General features: G+C 40.7%; 1 protein-coding gene across 3 annotated transcripts in view; it reads left to right on the top strand.

The window, feature by feature from the left end:
- Septin10 (septin 10) overlaps nucleotides 1-12612 on the top strand; it is an 82432-nt gene that overhangs the window by 57552 nt on the left and 12268 nt on the right. For 2 of the 3 annotated variants that reach the window (XM_021174286.2, XM_021174285.2), the window contains exon 9: nucleotides 482-669. In XM_021174286.2, coding sequence (XP_021029945.1) covers nucleotides 482-669 — 188 coding nt within the window. Of the gene's footprint in view, nucleotides 1-481; nucleotides 670-2249; nucleotides 3047-12612 lie in introns of those variants that run through there. The other variant, XM_021174287.2, reaches the window with a different exon arrangement.

The following is a 12612-nucleotide window of genomic DNA, read 5'->3' as shown; positions in this document are numbered from 1 at the left end:
TCTTCTTCTTCTTCTTCTTCTTCTTCTTCTTCTTCTTCTTCTTCTCCTTCTTCTCCTTCTCCTTCTCCTTCTCCTTCTTTCTTTCTTTCTTTCTTTTTCTATGTGTAATCTTTAATTGGAAAATAGGGTTGCTTTTTCTTCTGTACTTTTGTGTACCTTATTTTTAATGAGCGTGAATTTGAGAATCTTTATTAAATAGGCTTTATAGATTAAAAAAAAAAAGGCAAGAATATAAAAATACTTAGCAGACAGTCAAAAGTTTTGTTCCTGAGTCTATGGCCTTTATGTATTGGCTCAATCACATAAAGTGATTAACTTTAAAATGAAAGTTCCCAAGGCAGTTCCAGGCTTTCCAGGAAGCATGGCCAGTAGCATAAATGAGTTGGGTGGGGAAGAGTGTTGTTTGGCTGAGATGGAAATGGCTCCCGTGTGAGTGCTGCCACATAGTGTCAGTTATGGGAACTGTTCGTTTGCTTCACAGCTTCAGGCCAAATTTGAGCACCTCAAAAGAATTCATCAGGAAGAGAGAATGAAACTTGAAGAAAAGAGAAGAATGTTGGAGGAAGAATCAGTTGCTTTCGCTAAGAAGAAAGCTACCTGTGAGCTGTTCCCGAACCAGTCATTTTTGGCGTCAGGTAGCAGCATTAGGAAGGACAAAGACCGAAAGAAGTAAGAGTCCTGCTACCCTGTCTCGGTCCCTGCCCCTCACCATCTGTCTCCTTGCCCTGCTTGCTCTTCTTTACTTGCTTCCGCACTGTCTGCTCCTGCTACCAACACTGCAGTGGCTTCAGAACAGAGACTCTGCCTTGGTCTCCACTGTCCTCAAAGCAGCTAGAGTCGCACCTGCTGCGTCTTAGGGCTTCAGTGTTTACCAGAATCAAGAGAAGCACATGAATAGCAAGCCTCACAGCACATAAGGGTTAAGTGGGGCAGGTGGGTGGAGTCACTACTGTTATTTCATAGTCCTGCCGTTACTGCTCACTAGCACCATGAGTTATTTATATGTATGTCTCCATAGAAACTGCATACTGATGGAGAATCAGAGTTAAGTACCTTATTGATGAAACTTTAATTCTTAGGCTCATTTAAAAGTATTTCTACTAATCATTGATTTTGTAAGAATTTGTTATTTTAATACGGGAATCAGGCATCAACTGGATCTCCTGTGCTTTGAAGTCAGAGCTGGTGAGATGAATGGTGGATGTGAGGAATGAGAGGAAGGTAGCATGAGAGGGCCACAGTAGGGTCAGGGGATGAGTAGCCGGTGAGCTCCAGCTCATAGCTTTGGGATATGTGTTAAAGCCACAAGCTTTTGAAAGTAAGTTTACTTTCTTATTTGTAATTTCCTTCAGTGTTTGTGCCCTTTGTTTATTCCTCCTATTTTAAAATATCCCTGTCCACTTTACTGTTTTTACTTCACGGAGCCTGCCATGCCTTGTTCTGTTGGGAGGCCCTGTGTCATAGGAGGCTGAGCTCTGCTGTGGTCCTCACAGGGCAAGCTCCTGCTTCAGGGAACTCAGTGCCTACATCTTATGTAATTATTTGGTGAAAGAATGAATGTATAATAGATGTATTTTGATTGAAGTTTGGGATTTCAAGATGCAAATTATAAATAGAATTTATTACTAGTTTTACCGTGCTTTGGATTAAAAAGATGAGCTTTTCAGTTTGATTCTTCAGTGTAGTCTAGTGTACCAAGATAAGATTCCCCCACTTTCCCATATATATCTCCCCATTACAGTTGTCATCAGGCTCTCCTTGAGAGCCTTGCTATTGTTTACAGTGTCAGACAAACTGTACATTTTTCTCCTTTCTCCCCTTGTATGCTAGTACTTGGGATTGGGCCTCCAGCGTCCTGTAGGGCAGGCAGCATTCTTACTGCTGAGTTGTAGCCCACGCCTGTGTTTTTGTTTTTGTTTTGTTTTTAGACATGGAATCATGTATTCTAGGGCAGCTAGAGTCCATACATTTATTATGCTAAAGGGTCTAACCCAGAGCTTTATTCGCGCTTTGCCAGCTGAGCAACATCTCATCCCCAGCCCAAGCACAAAGATCTTTAAGAGCTCAGGACTCATCCTCAAGACAAGGTGGCTTGATAATTGTTTTTCTTTTTCAAACTCCCATAGCTAAATATCCTGTATGTGCTGTCTATTTGCTCTTTGTATAAAAGCTTTGTGAAAGTAATGCTTTTGATAATTTTCGCTTCCAATTTTTTTATTGTTCCATTTAAAGGATTTTTTTCTTTCCAGCTCCAATTTTATGTAACACAAGAGTTCCAGAGCACAGATGGCCATCACAGTCAAGCTGTTTGTATGCATTGAGCTCTTGCTCCTTTTGCCTTATCAGTAACTCAGTTATTATCTAGCAAAGGGCTAAAGCTAGTCTCATTTGTAGAAAAATATTTTCACGTATAAGGCTGATCCGTCAGCCAAGGTGCATATTTCTCACACATATACTGTATTAGGAATCTGTAAGTTCCTATCTTCTGTGGATCTCGGTCACTTTCCTGCTGCCGGATGTTATTTTACTGACTGTTACTCTAAGTAGCAAAGGTTTATCGCTATTGAGACACTACAGAACTCCTTCTATTATGCATAGCTGATTGCCATTTTATTCTAGCATGAACCTTTTTTTTTTCTGTATACTAAACAGAAAACACTGGAGGCATGTACGTTGGACTGTATTACAGAGTTAAAGCTAACTTTAAACTATGTAACCTTTTATGACTCAATGTGCCTTATTGTGTATTGCTATGATATAGCAAAATATGCTTAGAAATTAAAACATACATTTGAAGCTTGGTTATGATATTATTTTTCTTATAATATCATATGTATTTTTTAAAAAATTTGCCTTTCAGGGACTAAGAAAATTGAAAAAAATAAAGTTGAAAATTTTATTAGACCATCTGAATCTTAAATATGTTAAAAACTTGATACTTTGTATTTCAGGAGGTATTTGCATTCAGTGCCTTAATAGTCCTAGAGCATTTTAATGTTTTATCTTTTCTAATGATTATAGGTATATATGTTTTCATTCTTTTGTATTTGAATATTCTGTATTCTAAATAAAATTGATAATCTTGACCAATCTATGTATTTCCTAAAATGTGTTTAAATTGCTTCAGTTTTTGTTTTTCATTGTCACATAATTTATCCTTTGATGCAGTAGAAAGTGGTATTTCATGACTCTTCTACAATGTGTGATGATCAAATCAGGGTTAAGTGGCACAGTTGTCAACTAACTAGCCCTTTGGTATTGAGAACATTCAGCCTCATCTCTACTATTAAAATGGATTTTTTAAAAATCAGGCATAGTTACTACACTGTGTTGTAGAATATTAGAAAAATTTCATCCCTGCACCTATACTTGGCTTCCCCACCTCCCCTATATCCTTCCCAGCCTCTACTAGTTACTGTTCTTTCCTTACTCTTCTGAGACTCAGGTTTTCTTCAGTTTCCACGTGTGGAGTGTGTCTTTATGTGTGTACCTGCACTGCTTAGTCCTTTCTGTTCATCCTGATTGGCTGCTCTGCTACTTCCATAGCTAGAGTGCTGTAAATAGTGCTGCATTAAACAAGGGACTGCACATGTCTCTTTGATGTACTGAGTTCATTTCTACTGGCTGTATTCCTAGTAGTAGAACTACCAGATTATAATATAATTCTAGATCTATTATGTTTTAGGAAATTGTTTCCATCATGGTAATACTCATTTGTATTTTCAGCAATAGATTATGAAAGTTACTTTCTATACATCCTCACTAACATTTGTTATTCTTTATTAATTATTATTGTTGTTGTTGTAAACTACCTTACTAGCATTTTTTTTAATGATCACTGTTCTAACTAGAGTGAGATCTTGTGATTGTGAGATAATTTTTATATGCTTACTGGTCATTTATATTGCTTTTGATGTCTGTGTATTTGTTTTGTTTTGTTTGCTCATCTTATCATTGTTTATTTATTTATTTAGGCCTCTGGTAAATAGTCCATTTTCCAATGATCAGAATGCTGTCTCTGTTGAATAGATCCCGTACATCTGCTTCCTGTGCTCTGCTGAGCATTTGCGTTTGGTACAATCCCATTTGTTCTTTTGTTGCCTGCACTTTTGGCATCTTATCTAAGCTGTCTTTGCTTGCCCTGAATTGATTCCCATATAACTTCTTCAAGTGGTTTCTTAAGTTTCAGATTAAGTCTTTTTCCATTTTTTGAGGTCCCTCCCCATCCCCTTATTGTTACAAAAAGCAAATGGGCAAGAAAGCAAGCATTTCCCAGGGCTGTCAGGTTTCATCCAGGGCAGACCTGCGTCCTAGCACCCTGATTAGTCAGGCCAGCCCTCAGTTGTTACAGTTTCATAGGCTCAGCAGCTGTGTTATTCTTGTGCATTTGATCTGCCTACGTGCCTGTGGGCCATGGTAGAGTTCTCAGTAGCATTTCTTGCAGAAGCGAAACTGATAAAGTTAAAGCAGCTACTTTGTAAGTGTCTGTTTTCTCAAGATAAGGACAAGGGGGATTTAGCTGAGCAAGCGAGAATACAAAGGTGGAACTTGCAAGTAAAGTTTTAATCCATTCTAATCCTCTGCATCAATATATATAGTGGGTGATGGGGCCTAGTGTTTTCTTCGTGTGGATGTCCAGTTTTTCCAGCACTATTGGGGCGGGGGATTACTTATCTGTTTGAGGGGTGGTTGGGCATGCACCACAGTGGATGTGGAGGGGAGAGACAGCTCATGGGAGTCGGCTCTTCCATCATGTTGGTCAGGCTTGGTGGCAAGCACCTTACCCCTGTGCCTCTGTTTGCTCCTAGAACCTTTTTTTTTTTTTTTTTTTTGAAGAGATGGTCCCTTTCCCAGTGGATATTCTTGCTGCTTTTGAAGAAAAGCAATCAGTTATATGTAATGACCTGAGTAATTTCTGGCTTCTTTATTTGTTTCTTTATTTTGCCCTTGTTTTGTTCTGAAGTTTTGGAGACAAATATTTGTGATGAATCAATCACTTTGTTGTTTCTGCTCAAGATGGCTTTGACTGTTTGGGGTCTTTTGTGGTGTACTATAGTAGTTTTTTGTTCTTCTTCCTCTTCTAGGTTTTCTTGTGTTATCCAGTATTTGGGAGATACACATTAAATTGTAGATTGTATTGGAAGATTTTACCATCCCTCTTACAGACAGGAGAACAGGAAGGTCAAAAATTAGTAAAGCTAGGGGAGAGTCAAATAAAACATTTTTTTTTTTTTTTTACTTTTCCTGGGGAGACATGAACAACTTTCAGTACTTAGAGCAGCATGATTGGCTAAAAGCCCATCCCAGTATAGAAGAGGAAATCAAAGCTGCATCACAAGGGAAATCAGGGATCTGCTCAGCTGTAAGGAAGCCTCAGTATCTTAGACACAGATTATCTTCTCTGGCTATATTTTAATAAAAGGTCAATACACTCCTAAATAATTTGGAGCTTGGAGAAGAAAGAGGTATTAGAAACTATTTTGAACTGAATGCTAATGTAAATTTATAACTTAAGGGGAAGCCAAAGTCACTTTTAGAGTGAGATTTACAGTCCTGTCTTACTAGGGGAAGGGCTAAAAAACCAGGGCATTTCCAGACGAAAAAAAATAAACTGAAGAAAAAATAAAAGATCAAGAATTGAGAAAGAAAAAGTAGAGTTCTTGTTTTAAAGGATTTAGGAGTCACGGGAAGAATGAATGATGAAGAAAAAGCCTGTGGATGTTCGACTAAAGGCACACAGGCAGAGGTGTGCAGCGGTTCAGGGGCAGATACTGCCTGAGAAAAGCCGAGAGCTTAGCTTAGGGGAAGCTCAGCGACCTGGGACTCAGGTGGCACGTGCTCCACACACACTTAGCAGCTGAGCCCCTCTGGTGCACCAAGCTGCACAGACCCTGCTCTAACCCTGTGGTGAGCTGCCCTCTGGTCATTTCCCCTTAGTGACCAGACATGTTTCAAAACTAGGAAAATGGGCCAGTCCAGCTTGAACTGGTTTCCAATGTGTGTGTGTGCTCAGTAAAAGTCTTTCTATGTCTTTTGAATTAATTAGGGAATAAACCCTATTTGTTGTCATCTTATGCCTATTGATAAGCATATAAAATATTAAAAATAAGATGCACCGTACATGTCTTAGTTAGGATTTCTATTTCAGTAATAAAACACTATGACCAAAAGCAACTTGGAGAACAAGTTCCTGAGGGGAGTCAGGGCAGGAACTGGAGCAGAAGCCATGCTCACAGGCTAGCTCAGTCTGCTTTCTTTTTTTATTTTCTTCATTTAATTAAAAAAAAATTTTTTTGTTTTTTACTTACTTTACATTCTACTCACTGCCCTCTTCCTGGTCACCCCCTCCCACAATCCTTCCCACTTCACTCCTCCCCTTCTTCTCTGGGATGGTGGGTATCCCTCCTACCCTGGCAGTTCAAGTCTCTGTGAGGCTAGGCCTTTCCTTTTCATGGCCATCTAGCCATTTTCTTCTGTCCTTCCCCACACTTGATCCTGAATCCCCCATTCCCCTCCCCACCCCCCTCCCTCACAGTTCCCTCCCTCCACCTGCCTCTAGGACTATTTTATTTCTCCTTCTAAGTGAGATCCAAGCTCCTCACTTGGGCCTGCTTCTTGTTTAGCTTCTTTGGTTCTGTGGAGTGTACCATGGTACCTGTATTTTATGGCTGACATCCACTTATAAGTGAGAACATACACACGCATGTCCTTTTGGGATTGGGTTACCCCATTCAGGATGGTATTTTCAAGTTCTGTACATTTGCTTGCAAAATTCATGTTGTCTTGGTTTTTGATAGCTGAATAATATTCCATTGTGTAAATGTATTACATTTTCTTTATCCATTTTTCAGTTGAGGGACACTTAGGCTGTTTCCAGTTTCTAGTTATTATGAATAAAGCTGCTATGAACATAGTTGAAGAAGTGTCTTTGTGAGATCTTGGAACTCAAGAAGTTAGACACCAACAACCCAAATAACCCAATTAAAAATGGGGTACAGAGCTAAACAGAATTTTCAACAGAGGAATCTCAAATGACGAAGAAGCACTTAAAGAAATGGTCAAAGTCCTTAGTGATCAGGGAAATGCAAATCAAAACAACTCTGAGGTCCCACCTTACACCAGTCAGAATGGCTAAGAAAAAAAAACTCGAGTGACAGCAGATGCTGGCAAGGATGTGGAGCCAGGGAAACACTCCTCCACTGCTGGTGGGAGTGCAAACTTGTACAACCACTTTGGAAATCAATTTGGCATTTTCTTAGAAAACTGGGAATAGCTTTGCCCCAAGATGCAGCTATACCACTCCTGGGTGTATACCCAAAAGACACTCAAACAGCTCACAAAGACACTTGCTCAGCTATGCTCATAGCCTGCTCTCCATCTAAGACTACCTGCCTATGGGTAGCACCACCCACCATGGCCCTCTCTCATGAACCCGTCAATCAAGAAGATACCCCACAGGCTTGTCTGCAGGCAGATCTTATTGGAGGTATTTTCTCAATTGAGGTTCCCTTCTCTCAAAGGACTCCAGCCTGTGTCAAGGTAAGCCAAAAATGAGCCAACACTATGAGAAAGGAATGTGTGCAGTGAACTAAGGGTAACATAACCCAAGCCTGTCAACTGGACGGAAAGTCACACCCCCTGTCCTCTAACTCCTCCCCCTGGACTTACAAAGAGGAAGCCCTGCGCAGGCCAGTCTCTGGAGCACTCTAGTTCAGTTATCTTGCTGCTTTCGTGAAGTACAGTTTTCGCCTAACTTTTACTTCATTTCTTGAGAAAAACAGACAAAACCCCAAACCAGAAGTTACTGCATTACTTTTTGTTATGCATTTATTCAATTACTTGTACCAGATGCCTGGAATCCATAACTACTCCTTTTGGACTAATGTCACTGCTAACATAAGCCTGCTGACGGCTCTGGGATTGAGTTACCAACAATACAAAATCAAAAAGATGTTGTGACTCAAGAGAATATAAACAGCAAAACCTGATGCTGCTGAATGCAGGATAATGGTGAGAGTAGACTACTACATCACTGATAGGAGTGCAAAATGATGAATCATAGTTATCTGTGTCTACCAGAGTTTTGTGTTTGTAAGGGTTTTGTGATGTTTGTTTGTTTGTAGGGATTTTTTGTTGTTGTGTTGGTTTGGCTTGACTTTTGGTAGTTTTGGTTTGTTTCTGGGTGTAGCAAACCATCTCCAACAGTAGCCTGAAAGAACACAGAACTGGAGCTGACCTGGAGCTCCTCGCGTGGAGTTCAGTGCAGCAAGGCTGTGCTCTGGGAGCCTGGGAAGAAGTGCTTTCCTGCCTTTGCAGCCTCCAGAGGCTCCTGCATTCCTTGACTTTTGTTTTCTTCCTGTATCCTTTGAGGCAGCTAAGTGAGTTACATCATGGTACAAATCTGACCTTTCTCTCTTCCTTCCCTTCTCAAAATCCTTTCATGTCTGGACACTTGTTCCGTGTTCCTTATCAATCCCAAGTCTTCATGGCCCTATGATGTAATGAGTTCTGGAGTTTTTAGGGGGACTTTGTCCTACCTTTCTCCAGTAATTCACCTCCTAGAAATGTACTCAAGACATCAAAAGAATATTTCCTTTCCAGACCTGTTTAAGTGTGTGTGTGTGTGCGTACATGTGTGTGTGTACTGTGTGTACAGTGACCATTAACTGATGCTGGTATAAACAATCCATTTATGGTTCATACAATGGAAAATAATACAGACAAAACATGGATGAATCCTCTTTGCTTTATGATGAGTCAAGCCAGACACAAAAGGTCCATGGTGGGTGATGCCATTTATGTAATTTACTGACGGGAACTAATTCTTTGACAGTTTCATATGTGTATATAATAAAACTCTGGTCATACTCACCCATCCCCCACTTTATCTTCCTACCTGTACAACCCACCTCTCTCCCACGTCTCCATTTTAACTTTCATGTCTCCTGTTTTTGTTTTTGACACAATGGGTTTAAGGGAACTATACCCTTAAAGAAAACTAACTCTCCCTCACTAGAAACCATCAATAGGCAATTAGCTTCCATTTTTCTTCCCCCCTTCCAAACCGACCCAGATTATTCCTTCTCCTTCAAATTCATGGCTTCTCTTTTCACTGTTATTGCATGCATATATGCATATGTACATATATACATACATATTCATAAATATAACCTGATCAGTCTATGTACTATTACTTGTATGTATGTTTTCGTAGCTGTCTATTTGGTGCGCTCTTCCTGGGGAAGACTGCCTCACGTACTCCCAGCTCTCCTCAGCTGCCTACAGCTCTTCGTTGTAGGTGGAGACCTTCTGGACTCTCTCCTTGCCCATTGGTGTCATCCTTGTTCAACTCAGGTTTGGACAGTCATATTCGTGAGACGTTGTGGGTCTGATATTGCTAGGAGACATGACCTCACAGCAAACAGCCCGTTCCTCTTGGTGTTACGTTTCTGAGTCCTCTTCCACAGAGTTCCCGGAACTTAGATGCAGGAGTGTTTTATAAATGCATCTGGGGACTGTGGCTCCACAGGTATGCATTTTGATTGGTTGTGGTTTTCTGTAGTGGCCTCCATCTGCTTTAGGAAGTCGTTTCATTGATGAGGGGTGAGGAGTGTATTTATCCTTGGGTATAAGGACAGATGTTTATAGGTTGTTGTCAAGGATTATGATTAAGATTCTTCTCCAGTAGCCATAACCTGACCAACACTGAGTAGTTAGCTAGGTGTCCAGTACCAGGCATGGTTTCCATGCCATGTTTATTGCCATGCTCCCTACCATGATGATAATGGACTCAGCCTCTAAACCCTAAGCCAGCCCCTAATTCAGTACTTTCCTTTATAAAAGTTGCTGTGGTCATGGTGTCTCTTCACAGCAATACAACAGTGACTAAGACAGTCAATGTGCTAGTGTAATGAGGGAGATTTGACAAGGCTCCACCCCTGGATGAGGAGCTATGGGCAGGCAGTGCTGGTGATCGAGGAAGAATACGTTTTTTTCCCCCCAGGGATAAGCCTTCTCTGATAGGCTCTCCAGCCATGCGTGGCCAGCCCTAAGCACATAGATACCTAGCAATAATACATGATAAGCTTGGAGGGTGGGGGGCACACAGGAGTTGGAGGGGGAAGGCTGAGGGGAGGAAATGATGTGTATTCATACAGTACTCAGGTATGAATTTTTCAAAAACATAAGCGTTTAAAGAGAAATAATCAAAAAGCTCATCAGCACTCCAGTAGGCTTCATCCCGAGGTGGGGCAGTTCCAAGTGTGTGAGCCAACGAGTGGATCCACCACATAGATTCATACACACATACAGCATCATCACACCGTGCACTTGGTGCAGAAAAGGCCTTTGACATGCACTCATGATGAAAGTCATGGAGAATCTAGGATTCAGAAGACATATCTACATTGTAAAGGCTGTGCAAAAAAGTTCCACAGCCACCACCATGGAAAACCAAAAAACTTGAAACATTTGAATTAGAATAAGGTAAAAAGACCAGTTTTTAGATATTGACTTATTTAGTGATTTACCTAAAACACTGCCCACATTGCCTATCTGCCAAGTGTGACTTCACTTGTTGCCTAGAATAGAGTAACCTGGAAACACCTGAAACAATGGGCTGTTGCCCCTGACACCCACTGTTACCACCTATACAACTTAACTGCTATATACGCTTCTGTAAATCTGCTTGCTTGCCTGCCCCGCCTCGTGGCTTTAGAGTATAAAATGGGAATAAAAACCAGACCTAACATGAGAACCTTTCAGGAGCATCCTGGCTACCAGTGACATTTCCTCTCTTCCTTTCTCATGGGTGTTGGAGTGCTTATTCCACAAAGATTTTTGCAACACATTTCCACTAAATATAAAAAGACAAAGATGTCCTTTTTTTCCCCCACTGCTCTTCAATATGGTGCCTGAAATCTTAACACAATCGGACAAAAGAAGATTCATGGAATACAAATGGGAAAGGAAGAAGTCAAAGTGTCTTTATTTGTTGATGATTTTATTTTAAACATAAAAGACCCTAAAAGTTGAATTGGAAAATGCCCACAGCTGATAAACATTTTGAGAAATATGGCAGGGTACAAAATTAACACACAAAACCGTAGCCTCCCATGTATGTACATGGCAAATACACTAAGAAAGGAACCAGAGAAACAGTCCTATTCACAATAGCCTTAAAATACATAAAATTCCCTAGAATAGACCTATCTAGGAAGTGAAATGCTACAAAATAAAGTCATAGGGAAGAGCTTTCTAACTAGGGAGTATAACCAGCGATTGGCAATGGGACTTCGTGGAGATAAAAGCTGCTATACAGTGTCTGGTAAAGAGACAGCTTACAGAATGGGAAAAAACATTCACCGCGCATTCATCTGATTAATATCTCAACTAGAAAACTCAAAAAACTAAATGTCAGACTTAAAAACAACCCAATCAGAAATGGGGTCTGGAACTGAACAGAGTTCACAGAGAAATATTAATGCTGATAAACACTTTGTTCCGCATCCTTAGCCATGCGGAAAATGCACATTTAAACTACTTTGCTATATTCCATCTCATCCCACTCAGAATGGCTATTATTGAAAACTGTAATTCCAGGCTGGGTGAGGTGGTACATGCCTTTAATCCCAGCACTCAGGAGGCAGAGGCAGGGGGATCTCTGCCTTTGAGGCCAGCCTGGTCTACACAGTGAGTTCTAGGATAGTAAGGATTACAAAGAACCTATCTCACCCCCACCCCATCCTCAAATTGTAATGACCACACATCTGACTATGTTGCAGGGAAAGAGAAACCTTTATGGAAATCAATGTGAAAGCTAGAAATAAAGACTCTCACATGCCCCGGATATTTCATTTCCTCACATATACCCAAACGATTCTATAGCCTACAGGTGAGATACTTGCTCATCCATGTTTATTGATGCTCTATTCACAATAGTTAGGAAATAGAACCAACCCAGATATCCATCAACAGATGAATGTATAACAAAAAATGTAGTACATATGTAATGAATTTTGTTTGTTTTTGTTTTTCAAGACAGGATTTCTCTGTGTAACAGCCCTGACTGTCCTGGAACTTGCTTTGTAGACCAGGCTGGCCTCAAACTCACAGAGATCTGCCTGCCTCTGCCTCCCAAGTGCTGCAATCAAAGGCACGTGCCACCATGCCCAGTTTTCAATGAAATTTTATTCAGATATGAAGAAAGATGAAATTATGAAATTGACAGATATCTTAGTCTGTGTTCTGTTACTATGAAGAAACATCATGACCAAGGCCCTCTTATAAAGCATTTAATGGGGCCTTGTTTATGGTGTCAGAGGTTTAGGCCACTATCATGGTGTGAAGCATGGCAGCAGGCAAGTGCTAGAGCAGTAGGTAAGAGCTACATCCTGATCAGTAGGGGGGGAGAGAGAGAGAGAGAGAGAGAGAGAGAGAGAGAGAGAGAGAGAGAGAGGAGGGAGCGGGGAGGGAGGAAGGGAGGGAGACTAATTGTTATGGGCTTTTGAAACCTCAAAGCCCACCCCTAGTGACACACTTCTTCCTACAAGGCCATGCCCCCTAATCCTTCTAATCCTTTCAAACAGTTCCATTTCTTAGTGACCATGCATT

The sequence above is a fragment of the Mus caroli genome, chromosome 10, assembly GCF_900094665.2.
Source record: "Mus caroli chromosome 10, CAROLI_EIJ_v1.1, whole genome shotgun sequence".
NCBI lineage: Eukaryota > Metazoa > Chordata > Mammalia > Rodentia > Muridae > Mus > Mus caroli.
This window is presented reverse-complemented; position numbering and strand designations above follow the sequence as displayed.